The 23227-nt window shown below is 36.6% G+C and overlaps 1 protein-coding gene across 2 annotated transcripts in view; it reads left to right on the top strand.

Moving 5' to 3' along the window:
- The first annotated feature begins 502 nt into the window (after positions 1-502).
- Positions 503-23227, top strand: part of SPESP1 (sperm equatorial segment protein 1) — a 69407-nt gene continuing 46682 nt past the window's right edge. For both annotated transcript variants that reach the window (XM_059912904.1, XM_059912903.1), the window contains exon 1: positions 503-690. In XM_059912904.1, coding sequence (XP_059768887.1) covers positions 662-690 — 29 coding nt within the window. In that variant the 5' untranslated portion in view covers positions 503-661. The remainder of the gene's footprint in view (positions 691-23227) is intronic.

Here is a 23227-nt window from a genome sequence, read left to right as displayed (position 1 = left end):
CCTCACCTCCAACAACTGCCCCTCCCCCGCCCTTGCAATTAGACTGAACTATTTTCAGTTCTTCGGGAGCTCCAAGCTTTCCTCCATCTAGGCAACCTCCCCGATCCCTGCCCTTTGGAATAGGGGGCCCCTCCTCTGTTCTGCACAGTGCCTAGGGTTTCCCCATTACGGCACTTCCACGCTGTTGTAATGGCCAGGTTATTTATCGATCTCGTCCATCAGACACTTCCTTCTTCGCAGAGGCCTTGTTTTAGGCACAGCTACAAGTCCAGTTTCCCGCATGGGCCGACACCACCACACACCCACCCTTAAAGCCCCAGTATTCCCCGGGGTGTCAAGACTTTCGGAGGCCCGCGAAGCCTCAGCAAGCATGTGCACGGGGGAGGGGCGAGGCGCCGCGACCCCGCCCCCTCTGCGCGGCGCTAAGAGCGGGCGGGGCCACGGCCGTTCGCGCTCCCGTCATCCACCGTTTCTGCGCTTGCGCGCTGGAGGCAACCGTTGCCTGGCGCCCGCGGCCCTGAGGTAGGAGCGTCGGCCGCCGACGCCCTCCGCTTTCGGCCTGAGGTAACCGGCCTGGCGGCCCCAGGACGTTCCCGACGCATGGCGGAGTGCTGCGGACGATGCCCATGAAGTTCGTAGTCCTTCTAGTTGCGCTGTTGCTATGGCCTTTGTCCGTGCCGTCGTATCGGAGTGAGTGACCGGCCCGAGGTAGCAGCCACCCCAGGGGACACTGCTGGGGGAACTTCCCGGGTTTCAGGGCCCGTCCGAGACCCGGCTCTTCTTTTTCTTGGTCCTGCGTGCCTCCCCAGCCCCACTGTCCAGGGGCCTTACCTCTGGTACTGAGGTGTGTCCCTGTCCTACTCCGACCCCACCTGCGCGCGACCAGGCAGTGGATCCCAAACGTGACCGGGCTGCGCCGGGCTGGGTCCCTGGGGCTGCGGGGGTGACCTCTTCACCCCGGCGGAGACGGTCCTTGCTCCCCTGGCCCCGTTTACCGGAGAGTCGCTGCAGCTGTGATAAAGCGGGGTGGGCCACCTGCGGCCAGAGGGCCCGGGCGGCCGGCTTTGGTTCGGCTGGCTGGCTGGCTGGCTGGGCATGGTTTTCACATTTTTAGCCGTGAATGTGAAATGTGATCTTTCGTGACTTGCGCAAAAGTACGAAATTCCAATTTCATTGTTCGTTAAGTTTTCCTGGAACACAGCCAGCTCATTTTTTTGTGTATTGTCCAGGCTGCTTTCCCGCCTTTTAACAGCAGAGTCCAGTAGTTGCCACGGAGACAGGATGGGCTGCAGAGCCTGAACTATTTGCTCTCTGGCCCTTTACAGAAAGAGCTTGAGCCTGTGGTTAAACGGGGGGAGCGTGTGGATTGCGGGCAGCTGTCTGGGACGCTCGCTGACCTCCTATGCACTTCCACAGAGCATCGTCAGGTGCACAGGATTCAAAACCCTAGCTGAGCAGAATTACAGCTTCCCACTTGCCCCTCCCCGATGGCTGAAAACTAATAAGGTCATATTCAGGGGTGCTGAGACTATTAACATCACACGGACACCTCGAGGTGTTTGTGTCTGATAGCTGATATTCCAGATGGGACCATGAGGCCTGTTCATCTAGTCTAACGGTAGTTTATTGTAGCATCTAGTAATGTTGGGGTTTCATTTAACTATCTAACTAAATAAAATTTAACTGGTAGGTGTGAAAAAAGTACTAAGGTACACGCTAGCTATGCAGAGCTGTATTTCAGACTTGTTAGAAAGTCTTAGTTAAAAATTAGATTTCAAAAATGAAAACACAGCACAACCTAAGTCATAAATAGTAGTGGATAAAGTTCTGAATAAAGTGCCCTAGATAACTAAAGTTAACCCTTTCAATACTAGCCCTTATGATAGTTGATTTAAACAAAAGTCTTCATAAAATTTTTCTTTTTTGTGGTAAAGGAACAGAATATACTGAAGAGGATAATTGTCTTTTCTTGCTGTCTAGTGGTCATTATTACTAACACCAGCTATTGCCTTTTGGTAGTTGTAGAGCAGTAGGTCACAACTGACTAACATATATGCAGACTTTAGTTGAAGTGACATTAATACTGTCACACAGTACTCTCTGAGATTGCTGGTTAGCAATACCTGGATTCTCAACTCAGCACAATCTCCGGCCTAACTCCATAATTTCATGGCCTGTGCTTTTTCTTTGTACCCTCTTAACCTAAACTTTCTTAAGGCTTGTAGGAAATGAAAAGATACTTCTCAGAAAAAGGAATGATTTTGTGTTGAAGATATAGATGATACAAGACATAAGGAAAATATATACAGATCACAGATCATAGAAGATACCTTAGAAAATGTACTTTACGTCTTTTCCATGGAAGGGCTTAAGGGGTATGTAGGGCCATGCTAACATGGCTACTTTCTCTGTGAAACTAGGCTTATCATTGTGTTTGATTTAAGTCAGTTATGTACTCTTTATTTTGTATGTCCAGTATTCCAACAGTGTTGGCAAGAGAGTCATATAAAAGAAATGCTCTCATGCCAAAGTAAAGGCATATAGGTTTTCATAATGAAAAGTGCATCTTTAACAATTTTTTTTTTTAGAATACAAGACAGTTTTGAGATTATCTTATACAAACATCACAGGTATGTATTAAGTAATTACAGTTGTTGAAAACATCAGTACTTCTTGTAATTACTCATACCTTTTTAGTTACAAGTACTTCTTTTTTTTTTTTTTTTTTAATATTTTATTTATTTATTTATTTATTTACTTATGGCTGTGTTGGGTCTTCGTTTCTGTGCGAGGGCTTTCTCCAGTTGCGGCAAGTGGGGGCCATTCTTCATCGCAGTGCGCGGGCCTCTCACTATCTCGGCCTCTCTTGTTGCGGAGCACAGGCTCCAGACGCGCAGGCTCAGTAATTGTGGCTCACGGGCCCAGTCGCTCCGCGGCATGTGGGATCCTCCCAGACCAGGGCTCGAACCCGTGTCCCCTGCATTGGCAGGCAGATTCTCAACCACTGCGCCACCAGGGAAGCCCACAAGTACTTCTTTTTTTTAATTTTTTTTTAATTTTTGAATGTGTTTGGGTCTTCGTTTCTGTGCTAGGGCTTTCTCTAGTTGCGGCAAGCGGGGGCCACTCTTCATCGCGGTGCGCGGGCCTCTCGTTGCGGAGCACAGGCTCCAGACGCGCAGGCTCAGTAGTTGTGGCTCACGGGCCTAGTTGCTCCGCGGCATGTGGGATCTTCCCAGACCAGGGCTTGAACCCGTGTCCCCTGCATTGGCAGGCAGATTCTCAACCACTGCGCCACCAGGGAAGCCCACAAGTACTTCTTGTAACTACTCATACCTTTTAAGTATACCTTATACTCTTTTTGAGAGTTGGGTGTACAGCAGTCTACACTCGTCTACATACACATAGATCCTGATGATGCAGGATAAACATCTTTTTACTATGTACTTAAATTTATATATTTAATTAATTTCCTTATATTTGATTTTTCCTTAGTTTTAGTTGTATTTTTTCAGCTTTAAAAATCATGCCTCTTTAATGCATTGCATTGTACAACTTGCTTTTTTTCTTTTTAAAGAGAATACTTTTTGCTTTTTTTTTTTTTTTTTATAGCTACTTTATTTATTTATTTATTTATTTTTGGCTGTGTTGGGTCTTCGGTTCGTGCGAGGGCTTTTCTCCAGTTGCGGCAAGCGGGGGCCACTCTTCATTGCGGTGCGGGGACCGCTCTTCATCGCGGTGCGCGGGCCTTTCACCATCGCGGCCCCTCCCGTTGCGGGGCACAGGCTCCAGACGCGCAGGCTCAGTAGTTGTGGCTCACGGGCCCAGCCACTCCGTGGCATGTGGGATCTTCCCAGACCAGGGCTCGAACCCGTGTCCCCTGCATTAGCAGGCAGATTCTCAACCACTGCGCCACCAGGGAAGCCCCTTTTTGCTTTTTTAAAAAAGTGTAACTTCTAAAGTAATATTAACATAATAGTTATATATTTAAGTACTATTAACTACTATTAAAATAAATTATATAATTTGCCTTTTATAATTTTAAGTCACTAGATATTTATGGGCCTGAAGCTATAAACGCAAGAATGTGAAATATTAGTTTTAGGGCCTTTTTTTTGGTATCTCATGAATAACTTGTTTTTTCCTAGTCATCTCTTTGGATAAATCAGCAAGAGTAGAGGTAATGATAGAGGATTGTTTTAATAGGGTAACAAAAACTCTTAACTTGGTTCTCTAGGTTTGTGTTAAAAGAAGGCTCAATATGTGAGTCTTTTTTGTCTTTAGGACGGCTTTTGTCCTAATGGACCACAGAAGGCAAGGGAAGTAGTAGTAAGGCAATAATTATTCAAATCTATTGGCAATTGATGGAGTTGAAAAGGAAAAATTGGAAGGAAAAGCAGATTCCTTTTATTTCAAGAACATTAAAAAGGTAAAGTTCGCTTGGTTCTGGTGCTGCAAGTTCACTTTTCACTGTTTCAAGGACCAAGGCCATGGCACTTGGGAGAGTCTTTCAAACCTGTGAACGGAATGTCATGACACACTTCATTAATGTTTTAGATAATGAGGAGCATGTCTTCTAATGCGAAGGTCCAGAGGGTGGCCTTAGGAGGTATAGTAGTTTCATTAGCCTGTCTATTAATATTTTATGGGGAAAAAGTTCTGTTTTTCTGTTCTTTTGAGCTGTCTTCTGTGTTCTTTTGATAGGATCTCATGTATTTTTTTTTTTAATAAATTTATTTATTTATTTATTTATTTTTGACCGTGTTGGGTCTTCGTTTCTGTGCGAGGGCTTTCTCTAGTTGCGGCGAGCGGGGGGCCACTCTTCATCGTGGTGTGCGGGCCTCTCACTATCGCGGCCTCTCTTGTTGCGGAGCACAGGCTCCAGACGCGCAGGCTAAGTAGTTGTGGCTCACGGGCCTAGCTGCTCCGCGGCACGTGGGATCTTCCCAGACCAGGGCTCGAACCCGTGTCCCCTGCATTGGCAAGCAGATTCTCAACCACTGCACCACCAGGGAAGCCCAGGATCTCATGTATTTTTAAAGACTTCTTGTTTCCTGACATTAACCAGTTGTATCAAGACCACTTCGTATATTCTGTGTTCTGAATGGGATTAGCCATCCTTTTGAGGAGACAAAGTAGAACATGGTATTAGAGACCAAAGTACCTGGGATGCATATCAGTGCTGGGTGATATTATTATTTAGGTTATTTTACTCAACAGAACTAGAAGAGAGATATTTCAAGGTCATGAATTTGTTTTGCTTCTGATTAAATTTTAACATTACTCATTGGATAACTTTCTGATTTTTAACTCTTTACCTAAACTAAATTTGTATTCCTTTTTCAAAATATAATTTAGTGAAGCTGTTTTGGTTATCTGTTGCAGCATAAAAGACCATCCCCAAATTTTATTATTTCTCACGATTCTGTGGGTTGTCTGGACTCAGCTGGGCAGTTCTGCTTCATATGGTAGAGTTGAGGAAGCTCAACTTGGATGAGAACATCCAACATGGCTGCTCATATTCCAGGGTCTTTCTCTACATGACTTCTCATCTTTGAGTAGTCTAGCCCAAGTGTCTTTATACCATGGCAGCTTGCTTCCAAGAGGGAGCTTTATAAGCCCCCTGTACGCAAGCTCTTATAAAGCCTATGCAGTGTCAGATTTGCTAATGTCCTATAACAGGCCAAGACAATCACATAGGGAGAGCCTGTATTCAGTGGGGGAAGAAAGACACTACCCAAAAACATAAATACCAAGAAGTGCAAAGCCATCAAGTTATATATCTTCTTTTTTTTTCAGCTTCATTGAGGCATAATTGACTAATAAAATTATAATATATTTAAAGTGTACAATGTGATAATTTGACATATGTGTATGTTGTGAAAGAATTCCCACCATTGAGTTAATTAACACATATCACCTCACATCTTTACATTTATTTTTTATTTTTTATTTTTTAAAGCTTGATGGTATTCACATTGCTTAATTTGTGTCATGCTTTATTTATTTATTTATTTATTTATTTATTTATTTATGGCTGTGTTGGGTCTTCGTTTCTGTGCGAGGGCTTTCTCTAGTTGTGGCAAGTGGGGGCCACTCTACATCGCGGTGCGCGGGCCTCTCACTATCGCAGCCTCTCTTGCTGCGGAGCACAGGCTCCAGACGCGCAGGCTCAGTAATTGTGGCTCACGGGCCCAGCTGCTCCGCGGCATGTGGGATCCTCCCAGACCAGGGCTCAAACCCGCGTCCCCTGCATTGGCAGGCAGATTCCCAACCACTGCGCCACCAGGGAAGCCCCATCTTTACATTTTTGTGTGTATCATCAACTGTTGTCACCATATTATACATTAGATCCTCAGGCTTTATTTTTCTTATAACTGAAAGTTTGTACCCTTTTACCAGCCTCTCTCCCTATTGCCCCTATCCCCAACCCTAACATTACATTTCTTTAACAAGGACATTTAATTAATATAAACATAATTACTTGTTTGTTTTACCTGCCAGCAAAAATTAAAATTTGCGTTAACAAATTATAGGACAACTGCTGGAAGAATAACAAGATGCAATGTTTCTTTTTGTGATCATTTTTTGAGTACACACCACTAATGAAGCATAGTTATTACAACTTTGATTTGAGTTGGAAGTACTTCAGCTCAGTTATTCAAGTTCATTTTAATTTGAAAGTGTTGGTGTTTTAGCTGGCAGTTCTTACATGATGACAGCTTTCAGGTATTAATTCTTACTTGCAACACTTAACTTCGGTAGAGTATGGGAAGTCTATTCTTTGTGAGCTCATTTCATGACATGGACGGAAAATACAAGCAATTTGTTCTCCAAAGTTAAGACATTCAGCCAGAGTCTGGCCCACCTATAAATGATTCAGTGTGTGCATGTATGCTAAGCTTTATATACATGAGTTCTTTATTGATAAAGCCATTCTGGTTTTCACTCTTGTGGTAATAAAAATCCTAGTTATATTTGAATCTTTTAAAAGATTAGCATCCATGATTTTGGTTAAATTTTGGGTGCAATCACCAGTTGCTGTATCAAGATTACAGGCCAAGGGCAAAGTAAAAACATATGAGTTCTTAAAGCACAATGACCAGACATATTCCATTGAACTTTAATTTTTTTTGTCATTATGTGAAAAGTTTAAAAATTGATCTTTCCTTCTTTACTGAGCTACTAGGTTTCCCCCAGTTATATGGAACATTTTGCTACTACTTTTAACTTACCAGGTATTTAATGTTATACCAATTTTTTTGTTTAAATTAACAATATTATTGGGCTTTAAGGCCTTAGTTTTTTAAAACATAAATTGCATTTTAAGCACATGATCAGATAGCAACCATCTTATATTGAGAGATATAGATTTTTTTAGAATTCCATCTTGACTTGTAGTGTTTTTGAGTGTGTTTCTTTGTACTGCCTAGGTATTACATTATGTATACATAACATCACAATCTATTGGTATCAGCATTTTACCAGTTTCAGTGAAATGTAGAAACCTTACCTGCCTTTATGTTCTTTTACCCTCTCCCATTCATAATATAATTGTCATATATATTTCTTTTACATACCTTGAGAACTATATCAGATAGTATTATAGTTTTTGCTTCAACTTTCAAACTTAATTTGGAAAACTCAAGAGGAAAAGAAAAGCTCACTGAATTTACCCATATTTTTCCTCCTTCCGTGATTCTTTCTTCCTTCTCAACGTTCAGGATTCCTTCTTTTATCATTTCCTTTCTGTTTAATGAGCTTCATTTAGTCATTCTTTTAGGGTAGGTCTTCTGGCCACAACTTATCTTAATTTTCCTTCATCTGAGAGGTCTTGATTATCCTTTCATTCCTGAAGGATATTTTCCCTTGATAAAGAATTCCTAGGTTGACAGTCCTTTTCCTTTTAACACTTGAGAAATATTATGCCATCTCCTTCTGACCTTCATGATTTCTCATGAGAATTCAAATTGTCATTTAACTTGCTTCTTTCAAGATTTTTTTCTTTGTCTTTAGAGTTTTCAGAAGTTTGACCGTGATATGTATTGACATGGATTTCTTTGGGTTTATTCTGTTTGAGATTCACTCAGCTTCTTGAATCTGTAAATTCATGTCTTTTGCCAAATTTGGGAAATTTTCAGCCATTATTATGTCTTTGAATGCTTTTTCAGACTTATCCTTTTTCTTTTTTCCTTTCAAGGCTCAGATGACATGAATGTTAGATCTTTTCATTGTAGTCTCACAAGACCCTGAGGCTCTGTTCAATTTTTTTTTTTTCATTTTTTCTCTGTTATTCAGATTGGGTAATTGCTATTGTTCTGTCTTCCACTTCACTGCTTCTTTCCTCTTTTCTGCTGTTGAGTCTACCCATTGAGTTTTTCATTGCAGTTATTGTGTTATTCAGTTCTAAAATTGAATTCATCCTTATATATTCTATTTCTTTGCTGAGATTTTCTGTTTATTTGCTAAGACTTTCTATTTTTCATTTGTTTCAGACATGTCCATAATTGCTTGTTGAAGCATTTTTATGATGGCTACTTCTAAATCCCTGTCAGATAATTCAAACATCTGTATCATCTCTTACATCTCTTTAGCTCTTCTGCTACAGATTTAAATAGACCTCTGACACCACTTCAGTGGTGGATGGGGAGTGTTGCGTTGTTACCACAGGGTGGAGAAGAAAGTCCTAGCTCCTTACTTAGTCTTCTCTACTTGAAGAGAAGAGGTATTCACACTTTCAGTGGCATTTCTGTGGGATAAGGGCAGAGGGGTCGGGGCAGCTCAGTGAAGCTTGATGAGGGTGAAAGTCTATGTTCTCCACTCAGCCTTTGCTGGTGGAGGGGTAGGATTGCAGTGTTTTCTGTGGTTTTGGCTTCTTAAAAAATTTTCTGTCTTGCTCGGCTATTCTTTTCCTGGTCCTTTGGCTATGCAGAGAGCAGTCTTTTCTTGGAGCCTTTTTTGTCTGTGTCCATTGGTGCTTCTGGATTGCCAGCATCTCCAGTCCCCAGTCTAGGGTATATGTGGCAAAAAGAAAACCCAGGGAATTCACTGCTGTGTCATTACTCAGGTCCTGAAGTCCCTAGTTGGTCTCTCTTCCTCTCTCCACCTTTCCAAGTCTTCTTATCTCATGCTTGTCTTGCATATAATGTTCAGGGGTTTTAACTGTGCTTAGTAGTAAGGATATGGGGAAAAATACATGTTTTCTATCTTTTTGGAAGTGGAAGTCCAGATATATTGTTTTAAAACATTTTATTTGGGGCTTATGGAAGAGGCAGTGTGTTTTACAAGTAAACAAGAGTACCTAAGTAGGACATGCATGGGAATTATGTGATGACCTGTTTTTATTTTGGTCAAAATATGTTGGAATTAAGCTTACAGTGCTTTTGTCTATATTATTTTCCAGTTTGTGTATAAGGTACTAGTTGTTGGAAAGGAGAGAGAAGTTCTAATTGACTATCAGATGTCTATTTAAGTTATTTAGATAGAATTTTATCTGAGTAGTGATTCATAGTACTGTAAATAATTTAGAGAGACTGTAAATAAATTCAATATTTTGAGAGTTTATCTAAAATTGTCCTTTAATTTTTAATTATTATAGGCAATTAACCATTGTACATTATTTTACTAGCAACATTCTTTTTACTTTAAAATCAGTTTGATGCCAAACCTCAAGTTTTTTTCTTTTAAAAATCTTTAGATAAATACCTATGCTATTAATCTAAAATTGTTTTAGTTTGCAGGTTCATAATTGAAAATGTCAGTAATTATAACCAAGTTAATGTCAAAGTAAAATACAATTCATATTAAGTATTATCAGAGAACTATAAAAGGTAAAGACTACACAGAACATTTTAATGGAAGAATTCTGTTGGTCCTTGTGACTTTACAGTATTGTATAAGTTTTATAATAACCAGTTTTTAAGATACCAAGTGTTTGGTTTATAACACATTTCAAGTGAAATCCCATATTCACATTTTATTTATGTGTTGTTCAATACAGTTCTTGAAAAGTTTAGCTATATGGACCTCAAGTGCAAAAACCCAAATTCTGCATAGATTTGGATGTGCCCTATTTGCTTTCCAGTTTTGTATTCTGTGATAACTACACAATCACCATACAAGTAAAACTCATAAAAATACTTTTTTAAGAGTAAAAGTTTTAAAAAGACCTAAAATTGACCAATATTCTTCTGAAATTTTAAATTGTTACATTAAATAAGGAACTTCCCAAAGATATATTAAAATTACCTACTTTTATTATAACCCTATATTTTATTACCCTTTGAAGTAAAGATTTTTCATATTAAAGCTCCCAAATTTGAGGTTATATATCTTTTAAAAGAAATCAACCCCCCCCGCCCTTTTTTAACCAAAGAAGAAGTGGGAGTGGTTTAGTTTTCCTCTTTATTCGGCTTAGAAACTATTGGTTCTTTGGCCAAGATTTAGGGTGACATGTTTTTTCCTTTTTTAAAATTTTAGTCTCAAAGGAACTAGGTGTGTTTCTAAATAAGCTTTTTAATGTTAGCATTTTATTGCTGTCATTACGTTTTATTGTAATTTTTGGCATGCTGTCACTTTTTAGGAGCATAAAAACTCTCCCCCCACCCCTTTTTTGAGAGTAAGGTTTTTCTGGAAAAAATTGTTAGTTAAAACACTTAGTGCATTTTAGCTTTACTGATTAGAAAATCTCTCCAGAAACAGATAAAGGTGTAGCCTTCAGGATGTTTACAAAAAATACATTTATATATTTCCATTCTTTTAAATAGATGTTGTAGAAGAAATTTTTTTTCACACCTATTACCAAGTGAAGTTTTATTCAATTAGATATATTCATGCAATTAGATATTTTAATTGGTGCTTAATGGTGCATTTTTAAGAACTTGGGACTTCCCAATATCATTTTCAAAACTTGATTAGTGTACAGTATATTTGCACAGATAACAGAGCACTAAGTTTTCTTGGAGTGGTTTTTTATGCAGTTTCTTGAGCAAATAAAATAAGCCAGTTAATTTACATATGTTAAAGCCATTATTTATAGCTTAAAATGAGTAACTAAACCTAAAAATCATATTTTTTAATTAAAAAAAATTTACAATATCTTTGGTCACATAAACCATAGTTTCTTAGCTGTGATGGGGAACCAAACCACTCCTAACTCTTTGGTAGAAGAAGAAAAATCTTATGAGTTCTATTTTCAGATTCATAATCTTAAATTTAAGAAATTTTATATTAACTTCCTCTTTAAAGTAATAAAAGTTATGGCATAATGAAACTGGTAAATATAACTCTTGGTTTATATATGTCTTCAGTTAGCTCTCCTAACTAAAATGAAAATAACATCTTTGATAAAATTAAATTTTATAAATTCTGGTTCTTTAAAAATGATTTTTTAAAATCGGTGTTAATGTCTAGTAACTATAATGCAAAACAGTTACAAAAATGAGATTTTAAATATATAATATATGTAGAGTAAAGTGCACAATCACAATGTATGGCTTAATGAATTTTTATAGTTAATGCTCCTGTGTAACCAGTGCCTAAACCAAGAAACAAAATATTACCAACTAGTTTACAAGCATTATATTTTAATGTATGCAAATATATAAAATCTTGCATAGAAATTTAAATGACTGGAATTTTCTAAATTTCTTGCACATACAAAACTGGGTTTACCAGAAAGAACTTGTATAAAAAAGAAAGGTTTGTAGTACATGCATAACCTTGTATAGAAAGGTTATGCACATAACCACATGAGTCATTAGGTTAATCAAATAAAATTCTTGACAGTGACAGATCAAACTGCTTATATTTTTCATCCATCTGATAAAGTATACTAATAAAAAACAGCCTTCCCTTAAACTCTAGTATTGTAATGCTGCTACCAAGAAAGAATTGTCAGTTAAAACATCAACAATCTCAAATTAAAATTAAAGAATTAGAATAGAGAATACATCAGATAACTGTATATTTAACAACAAAACAATTTAAAAAATTACAAGTAACCCCAAACAAGATAATTTGACTGTTCATTAATTGGAGTAGAATGTAGTCAAATTATACAAAAGCAATTGTAATATTTAACCTTGTTATTGTGTAAATACTTTTATGCTAAGTTTTAACATTAATAAGTTGTTATTGACAGAACCAATAATTATACCAGTTTTAATCAAGATTTTCAGCTAAAGTAATAGTTGTATGGTTTATCATGTTACAAAAAGGAATGCAGTTATAATTTAGATAAGGGGTTTAAAATTAAAGTAAGTATGCCTTAATGTTAAAATTCAGTTGGAAAAGAACAGTAAAAATTAATGTCTTTACATATATATTTTCTAGTTCTGTTGACTAAAATGGCCTAAGAACAATGTCAGTCCATAAAGCCAATCTTGAAATGCACCTCTAGCCCACAGACTTTTGTCTCTAATATTGTGTTCCACTAAAAGAAACCAGAACTTCTTGAAAGCATACCTGATTTTCTTAGGCAGATTATACTTAGGCAGATAAAGTACAGATTGGAGGGGTAAGGGTAGAAGTGGGGTAGGAGATGGGAGGGAGGCAGGCAGCAGTAACTGCCAGATAGCAAGCAAGGATGTTTTGAAAATTCAGAGGCTCCCTCAAAAGGACACAAGAGGCAGCTTACAGTGGCTCCAACTGACTAAATTGTGACCATTTGAACATAAAAAAAGAAAAGATAATATTATAAGTTAAGACTGTAAAAAGCCTATGAGTCATAATGAAACTCAAAAATATAAGAACTATTTTTCAAATAATGAATACTCAGGTGAATTTTATTCTAATATTTAAAGATATTATTTACATTTAATTTTATTTATGTTCCTAAGGTAAGCAAAAGTGTTTTCATACACAAAAACGAATACAAATCAATGCTTACAAAAAGACCATACTTTCTTCCTGTAGAGTATTTATAGACAGGCTCATGATTCTTTTGCTGCTATCCCAGAGGCTCCCCTGCCAACAGGATTCACATATTAGAAGATAAGCTACCATATTGTTTCAGAAGTCAATGAAATGTGTCAAGATGGTCCATTCACACTAAGGAGCCCTCCCAACTGATCCTGATGGCTATACCACACAGGATAAAGAGAACTTGATGCTCCAAAGCCAAGTGAATTTAACCTTTTATATGTGCTTAATATATATATAGAATTATACTTTTTCCTTAAATTTATTTGCTTATTGGTAGGTTTACCAGTTGTTGCTGGTTGCTACCTTAAATTCTCTTCTTGCCCTATGTGGTTCTTGAAAAGAATGGAGTAGATAAAAACATTCCCAAAGACAATGTTAGAAGCCAAGGACTTACACACCAGGTCTTCTGCTTTCCTGGTCCAAAATAATCTTACTTTGTAAATTTCATTTGCAACATTTAGTCTTAGGAGGTAAAATGAAAAATAATTTATTTGTGTTGCTTACTCTTCAGATGAAAAATAATGTTCCAGATTCTTGGATTTGTGGCTTCAAGGCCAAGAAAATTTAATGACTTAAAAATGTATGAGGCATATCTTAATAAAAAATTTTTTTAAACACTGATCAAGTATAGTAGTATGTATAGTATGATTGTAGTTATGTAAATATACATAACTTGAAAGATGTTATAAAATGTATATAGCATGGCAATACTCCTCAAATTGATCTACACATTCAACACAGTCCCTATCAAAATCCTAGCCTGCTTTTTTTGTAGAAATTAACAAACTGATACTAAAATTGCTATGGAGTTGCAAGAGACCCAGATACCCATAACAATCCTGAAAAAGAACAAAGTTCAAGGAGATTTCGAAATTTAGTAATACAGCTGCAATAATCAAGACCGTGTAGTACTGGCATAAGATTAGACATATACATATAGGAATTTGGGATTAACATATACACACTACTATATATAAAATAGATAATCGACAAGGACCTACTGTATAGCACAGGGAACTCTACTCAATATTCTGTAATGACTTATATGGGAAAAGAATCTGAAAAAGAATAGAGGTGTATATATACATATAACTGAATCACTTTGCTGTATACCGGAAACTAACACAGTATTGTAAATCAAGTATACTCCAATATAAAATAAAAATTAAATTTAAAAAGAAAGAAGAGAATAGAAAATATAAAAATGTGCCACACATAAAAAAAAAAAAAAAAAGAATAGACATATATATTAATGGGATTGAATTGAGAGTCCAGAAAGGAACTCTTACACTTATGGTCAATTGATTTTCAACAAGGATGCCAAGACAATTCAGTGGGGAAAAGAATAGTCTTTTCAGCAAATGGTGCTCGGACACGAGGAAAAGAAAATGAAGTTAGACCCTTACCTCAAACCACATACAAAAATTAACTCAAGCTGGATCATAGATCTAATGTAAGAGCTAAAACTATAAAACTCTTAGATGAAAATGTAGGTGTAGATCTTTGTGTCCTTGGATTTGGCAGTGGTTTCTTAGATATGACACCAGAAGCATAAGCAACAAAAGAAAAAAAAAAAAAGATAAATTGAACTATATCAAAATTTAAAACTTCTGTGCTACAAATGATAACTTTAAGAAAGTAAAAAGACAACTTACAGGGGCTTCCGTGGTGGCGCAGTGGTTGAGAATCTGCCTGCCAATTCAGGGGACACAGGTTCGAGCCCTGGTCTGGGAAGATCCCACATGCCACGGAGCAACTAAGCCCGTGCCCCACAACTACTGAGCCTGCGCGTCTGGAGCCTGTGCTCCGCAACAAGAGAGGCCGCGATAGTGAGAGGCCCGCGCACTACAATGAAGAGTGGCCCCCGCTCGCTGCAAGTAGAGAAAGCCCTCGCACAGAAACGAAGACCCAATGCAGCCATAAGTAAATAAATAAATAAATAAATAAAAGAGAACTCACAGAGTAGGAGAAGATATTTTCAGATCATATAAATGATAAGGGACTGGTCTCCAGAATATATAAAGAATTCTTACGACTCAATAATAATAAAGCAACTCAATTAAAAGCTGGGGAAACTATCAGAATAGACATTTCTCTAAAACGGATATACAAATGGTCAACAGGCTCATGGAAAGATGCTTAATATCATTAGCTGTTAGAGAAATGCGAGTCAAAACCACAATGAGATAGGACTTCACACCCACAGAGATGGCCATATCAAAAGGACAGACAATAACAAGTATTGGAATCATATGGAGAAATTAGAACCCTCATATACTGCTGGCGAGAATGCAACTGCTTTGGTAGTTCTTGAAAGGATTAAACATAGTGTCAGTTCCACTCCTAGGCATGTACTCAAGAGAAATGAAAATGTATTAATACATCCACACAAAAACTTGTACATGAATGTTCATAGCAGCATCACTTACAATCACTAAAAAGTAGAAATGACCCAAATGTCCATCAACTGATGAATGAATAAACAAAATGCGTTACATCCGTACAATGGTCTATTATTTGGCCATAAAAATGAATGACATACTGATATATGCTACAACATGGATGACCTTGAAAATATTATGCTAAGTGAAAAAAGCTAGTCAAAAGAACACATATTGTATGATTTCATTTATATGAAATGTCTTGAATAGGCATTTCATAGAGAGACAGAAAGTAGATTAGTGGTTGCCTAGGGCTGAGGGATAGGGGTGGGCTTCTTTTTGGGGTGATGTTTTAAATTTAGATTGTGGTAATTGTTCCACAACTGTGGCTATACTAAAAACCGTTCAATTGTATACTTTAAAATATGTAATAGAGAAACCATGAAGATATTTTAACATTGCCTAAGATTATAATTTTCTTAAAGTTATGTTAATGTGATGTTATTTTAGAGATTGATAAAATCCAATAAAAGAAAATTAATAGAACATAAACAAATTTAGTTAAATTTATGTGATCTCAACTTATATTATGCCCTTTAGTAAGAACCAGTTAGAAGTTCGGGGGCTTCCTGAAAATTGGAGCTGTTTAACGACAATGTTTATGATGTTGTTTTAGATAAACTTCAGATTTAGAAATTTAGAAAAATATGGCTAAAGCAGTATCTTTTTTTTTTTATTTTTAATGTTTAGGTATTGTTTAGGTAATGATTTATTTGTATGTTTATTAGCCCAAGATGCTAATTGCAACACATTTCTTTCTCAAAGATTTTATTTATTTATTTATTTATTTATTTATTTATTTATTTATTTATTTTTGACTGTGTTGGGTCTTCGGTTCGTGCGAGGGCTTTCTCTAGTTGCGGCAAGCGGGGGCCACTCCTCATCGCGGTGCGGGGACCGCTCTTCATCGCGGTGCGCGGGCCTTTCACTATTGCGGCCCCTCCCGTTGCGGGGCACAGGCTCCAGACGCGCAGGCTCAGTAGTTGTGGCTCACGGGCCCAGCTGCTCCGTGGCATGTGGGATCTTCCCAGACCAGGGCTCGAACCCGTGTCCCCTGCATTAGCAGGCAGATTCTCAACCACTGCGCCACCAGGGAAGCCCAGTATCTTTTATTATAAAAAAAACTGTCTGCTTTGCCTGAAATAAGAACTGTTTTTACTTGTCCAGATTTTCTCCCTAATTATTTTTGGACTATTAGCCAAAAGCAAACAAACAAAAAGCAAACTTAAACCAAACCAAAACAAAGAAACAATAAAAAACAGTCTTTAGACCAGCAGATTTATCTTAAACATAACATGGAGTTTAGTTTTCCTCTACAGCATTCTTCTTTAGAAATTTTTTTGCGTGTGATTATTTCCTTAAGGTAAATTATGGGAAGTACAATTAATTTACATACTTGCCAGCATTTGGTCCATTCATTTAATCATTCAATTAACAGATGCCTTTTGACTGTCTACTATGGTGCTAGGCACTGGTTAGAACAGGGGAAACAGAAAACAAAGCAGACATGGTCACAGCTCTCAAAGAGCTTATAATATGTAGCAGTTAGCAAACATTAAATATATACATAGTCAAAATTATCCCAAGTTTTATAAAGAAAAGACCAGCATGCTAGAGAGAGACTAATGAAAGATCTGGGGATCAGAAAGTAAGGAAGTTACATCTTTTACTAAAGAAGTAACATACGCACATGACAATCCTAGGTTTTATTGTTTAAAAATTTTTTTTGCCTAATTGGTAAAAGAAAAATTGTTTTTAACTTGACGTTTGTTTATGGATAGTGAATTTTAGCAAGTTTTCATGCTAATTGACTTTTATGTTATTCCTTAACCCTCTTCTTCCTCCTTTAATTGACTATTCTATGAGGAGGAAGTGTGTATTTTGAATGTATTGTTTGTTGATTGAAGTTTTATATTTCATTACTCATTTTAAATCATGATTTTATTATTTTCCTCAGAATAAGCTCAAAATTAATTAATTTGCTTTTTTACCTCTGTGTGAAGTGAATATATTCCTTTGTAAGTCATTGACTGTCAGTTCCTACCCATACTTTGTGTTAAGAAAACGTTAGGGACTTCTCTGGTGGTCCACTGGTTAAGACTGTGCTTTCACTGCAGGGGGCGCAGGTTAGATCCCTGGTCAGGGAAGTAAGATCTCACAGCGTGGTGTGGGAAGCAGAGAGAGAGAGAGAGAAGGAAAGAGAGAAAGAAAGAAAACATGTTAAATTTGGATCAGTTATTTTTAATATTGCCAATACATCTTAATACATGAAAGGGATATATTTTGGTCCAGTTGACAGTAGAGCAAAATTTTGTATATTTTACCTATTTATTTATGATATTTTAGTATTCACGTGTATTTAAAAATAGAGCTGTATTCCTTCAGAACAATTTTATTATCATACTTTTACTATTTTGCCAGCATCCTAGTGTCATCTTTTTATGACAACATTGTGTAGTTGTTATGTGTGCCTGCTTGAAGGAAGGCAGCCTGTGTTTGAATCCCTTATTACCACTTATAAATTAAATATAATATCAGGCAAATTACTTATCCTTTCTAGGTGTCCTCCTTTTCCTCTTTATAAAAACACTTCACTGGACTTCTCTGGTGGCGCAGTGGTTAAGAATCCGCCTGCCAATGCAGGGGACACGGGTTCGAGCCCTGGTCTGGGAAGATCCCACATGCTGCGGAACACCTAAGCCCGTGTGCCACAACTACTGAGCCTGCACTCTAGAGCCCGCGAGCCACAACTACTGAAGCCCGTGAGCCACAACTACTGAAGCCCGCACGCCTAGAGCCCGTGTTCCACAACAAGAGAAGCCACTGCAATGAGAAGCCCGTGCACTGCAACGAAGAGTAACCCCCGCTCGCTGCAACTAGAGAAAGACCGCTCGCAGCAGCAAAGAGCCAACACAGCCATAAATAAATAAATAAATAAATAAATAAATAAATAAATTAATTAATTAATTAATTTAAAAAAACGTTACACATCCAAAGCCTTTAGTATAGTGCCTGGCACATAGTAATCGCTCAGTCAGTCAGAGCTGTTATGGTCTTTTCAATCACTGTTTTCCAATTTCCCCTTCAGATTTCATGCTACTTTTGTTCCTACAGTTTTACTATTTTGTTTACTTTTCTGTTATTTCTGTCATGTGACTAATTCTCCCTGTACTATTTCAAGAAGAAAAGTGCAGACAGTCCCAAGCTCAGCTATTGATATAATCTCCATATCTGTGATTCCTGTTAAACCTCAAGCCTGCATTAGCAGGTAGCCATCCTGCTTAGTTGAGGCACTTTCCAGGCAGCATTATGGCTTCTCAGGGTGGAAGAGATTCTTACTTTAGCCACATTCTAAGACATTGCAGTGTTTGGTTGGATCACTAACTGGTGAACATAGAGGGAATATTATAAAGTACACCAGTGTAGACAGCAAATATCCAAAGTATAATAACCAAACTTCTAGCAGAGTAGTCTGGTCTTTGTAAGAATTTGAATTTTGTTCATCTTTCTAGCACCTCCTGAAGAATGGGGAATAGCAGATTTTCACAGCGGCCAGGGCCATTTGTAGGGATATTTGAGCCTTGATTATCTTTTACTACCTTGCTTTGTGAACATTTAAAAAAATTTTTTATTTTATATTGGAGTATAGTTGATTTACAATGTTGTGTTAGTTTCAGGTATACAGCAAAGTGATTCAGTTATACATATACATATATCTATTCTTTTTCAGATGCTTTGTGAACAATTTTATAATGATCAAATTGACTGGCAAGACCAGTCAATATGAAATATGTAGATGTTTTTGGAGGAAAAAAGCAGGAGGTGGGAAGTGTGTGCGGAGAGGATGGATTTAACAATAGAACAGTGTATAGACAAAGAGTACATGAAGAGGGGAGGAAAAGCAAGGTAGAAGGTAAGGTGCTCTGTTTTTAGGCAGCCATGAACAGGATTTTTAGTGTTGCCTGAGTTTCAGTATAAAGGGATTATGAGTACTTCAGTTCTTTTAGGAATCAACTAGCAATAAGTATCACCTATTTCTGTCCTTTGACAGTCTAATTTGCCTAATAGTAACCTGGGTATCCTATTTACTACTTTGAGAAGAGACAAGTTAATTAAAAATTGAATGTTTAACAGACTGTAATCTAATAGCAATGTCTTTTAAGAAGCATTTAAACCACTGTTGGTTGCAGACTTTAGATTTGCTTGTGAATAGTTGCCCAGAATTGAAATTTTTCCAAAACAGGTTTTTAAAAACATTTTATCATGGAGAAGTTTAAATATATACACAAGTAGAAAGAATGGTATAATCTTCATATATCTATAACCAGTTTCAACTATTATTAACCTATAATTAATCTTGTTTCATTGATATTTCCACCCACATTCCTTTCCACCATACCTCCTTGATCCCTCTCCCCAAGGCTTGGTCCCTCTCCCCAACTCCTAAGACTTGGATTATTTAGAAGCAAATTCCAGACATCACATAATTTTATCAGTAAATATTTCAATATAAAGCACTAAAATATAAGTACCTTAAAAAACTACAAAATGTGAATTTCACACCTAAAAAGATAATAATTTCTTAATATTATCAAATATCTGGTCAGTGTTCAAACTTTCCTGATTCTCTCTTTTCCAGTTTAATTGAATTCAGATTCAAATAAGATTCATGCATGTAATTCATTGATATGTCTGTTAATTCTCTTTTAATCTGTAGTTCCTCCTTCATCTCTATTTTTCCCCTTGCAGTTGTTGAGGAAATTGGATCATATGTCCTATAGTTTCCCGTTGTCTAGATTTTGCTGAGTATATGCCCATGGTGTACTTTATATTTTCTTTTGTTGTCTCTTGTACTTTCCATACATTGTTAGTTAGATCTAGAGAAACTTGTTAGTTTCAGGTTTGACCTTTTTTGCAAGACCACTTCATAGGTGGTACTGTGTTCTTTTATTAGGAAGCATATGTCTGATTGTGTCTTTTGTGATGTAAATAATCATTGATACATTGCAAAATAATTATATTCTAATTATAACTGGCTTCTTCATTTATTAGCTGGAATAATTCATAAATTGAAACCTTCCCTCACCTTTAGCTGTATTTCAATATGCAGTTGCATCTATTTCTGTATTTTCTGTTCCATTCATCTGTCTATTCATGTACAATGCTATACTATTTTTATAATAGAGGCTTTGTAATATATTTTAATATATAATAGGGCTAGCCTCTTGTCTTTCTGGCTATTCTTACTCTGTTCAAATGAACTTTATAATCTATTTTTATAACTTCATTAATATTATTAACATATTAATGATATTTTACTAGGAGCATATTAAGTGTAAAATTAACAGAGAATCTGACATCTGAGCATCTTTATTTTGAATCTTCTGGTCTTAGAACATGGTATGTCTATTTGTTGAAGTTTTCATTATGTCTTTCAGAAGATTTTACTATATTCCTGTATCAGTTTTCTGTGACTGCTATAACAAATTACCACAAACTTGGTGTCTCAAAACAACAGAAATTTATTCTCTCACAGTTCTAGAGGCTAGAAATCTAAAATCAGCTTTACTGAGCCAATATTAAGGTGTAGGGCAGAGTTGTGGTCCCTCTGCAAGCTCTAGGAGAAACTATTTTCCTTGTCTCTCATTCTTTACCTTATGGCCGCTTCACTCTAATCTCTGCCTCCTCTTCTGTGTTACTTTCTCCTCTTCTGTGTGTGTTTCAAATATCGCTCTGTCTCTCTCTTATAAAAACACTGGATTTAGATCCCTCCCAGCTAATCCAGGTTAATCTCCTTTGTCAAGATCCCTAACTTAATCACATCTGCACGGACCCTTTTTTCTTTTCTTTTAAAAAATTTTTGTTTATCTACCTCTCTGTTCCCCCCACCACCAGTTTTATTGAGTTATAATTGACATACAGCACTGTATAAGTTTAAGGTATACAGAATAGTGATTTGACTTACATACATCATGAAATGATTACCACAGTAAGTTTAGTGAACATCTGTCATCTCATATAGATACCAAATTAAAGAAATAGAGAAAAAAAATTTTTCCTTGTGAAGAGAACTCTTAGGATTTACTCTCTTAACAACTTTCATATATAATGTACGTCAGCGTTATATTTAGCGTATTGTACATTACATCCCTAGTCCTTATCTTATAACTGGAAATTTGTACCTTTTGACTGCCTTCATCCAATTCCCCCTCCCGCCCACCCCCACCTCTGGTAACCATAGATCTAACCTCTTTTTTCTGTGAGTTTGTTTGTTTGTTTGTTTTTGAAGTATAATTGACCTACAGCACTATGTTAGTTCCTGTTACATAGTACAGTGATTGGATATTTCTGTACATTTCAAAATGATCACCACCATGAGTCTAGTCACCATACAAAGATATTACATAATTATAACTATATATTATAACTATATTCCCCATACTGTATATTTCATACCTGTGACTCATTTATTTGTAAGGTAACATTTACAGGTTCCAGGGATTAGGACCTGATCTCTGGATGTCTATATTCAGCCTAGTATAATTCCTTATATAAATTTTGGACATGTCTTTTTAAATTTATGATTTGATATTTTCTTTCACTTTTTGTTATCATAATAGCATCTTCTTTCTCATTTTATCTTCTAACTGGTTTATATTTGTATATTGATTTTTGTGTGTTGATTTTATAACGTGCTACTTTACTAAATTCTCTTACTCCATGTAGTAGCTTTTCAGTGGATTCTTTTGTGTTGTCTCGATGTATAATTATATCATCTGCATATAAAGATAGTTTTATCTTTTTCTTCCCAATTCTCATGCTTCCAGTTATCTTATCTAATTACATTGACTGATACCTCCAACATGATGTTAAATAGTAATGGAGATATTAGTATTCTGATCTTGTTCCTTATCTTTAGCAGGAGAGCTTCTAGTGTCTTTTTACTAAATAGAATCCAAAACCTATTTCTTTTTAGGGATTTAAATTTATATTTTAAAATGAGAAATGTAACCAGTTTTGCCTTCATAGAGAATAATATTATCTTATATAGTGCTCTGTAGCTTTTCAAGTGTTTTCAAATAACTAATTTATTTAGTTCTGTGAGATAAAAGGGCAGATATAGTATCTTAATTTCATAGTTAAGTACATGTTCAGAGAAATTAGGTAGTTACCTAAGGTCATGATGCTAGAAACTGGTAGAACCAGGACCAGAATGAAAGGTTTTTTTTGACTGCACTAGGCTACAAATTCATTTTACTTAATATTTTCCTTCAGGAAAACTCTAGATTCAGGACAATGCATTTTATAAATATAAGAATACATAAATAAGTTATTTTCCTTTTTAAAATGTGACTTTTAATGGTTTACTATGTTAAGTGATTGTGTGTGTGTGCTTAGAGAGTAAAACATTATAGATAAGTCTAATGACCCCTTTAATAACCAACTTCAGTCCCATTCCCTCTCCTCTGGGGCAAATGCCCACATGAATTTGGTATGTCATGCTTCTAATCCATTAAAAAAGTTCTCAATTCACAGACAAATGTATGATGCTATGTCACTGATTCATAAAAATTATAAGGATAATATATAAATCTACCTTATGTTCTATATCTTTCTTTTTTCACCCATCATCATCAAATGGACCTCGGGGTATGCAAGACTTTTCTGAACATGACATAATACGCAGAGTCTCCTTTTAGAATCTAGATCTCTAGTAGACAAGTCTAGTGTCTTTCCACTATCACTTTGACTCACTAAACTGTTCTGGTTAAGATTTTTAAAATTTAGAAATATAATTTCAATTTTGATTAAAGTTCCATCTGGTCTTTCTAAGTTGTAACAGATGAGTTAAGGAAGAGAGGAGG

Source organism: Balaenoptera ricei, chromosome 2, assembly GCF_028023285.1.
Source record: "Balaenoptera ricei isolate mBalRic1 chromosome 2, mBalRic1.hap2, whole genome shotgun sequence".
Lineage (NCBI taxonomy): Eukaryota > Metazoa > Chordata > Mammalia > Artiodactyla > Balaenopteridae > Balaenoptera > Balaenoptera ricei.
The sequence above is the reverse complement of the archived record's forward strand: the minus strand, read 5'-3'. Positions and strand labels throughout refer to the sequence as shown.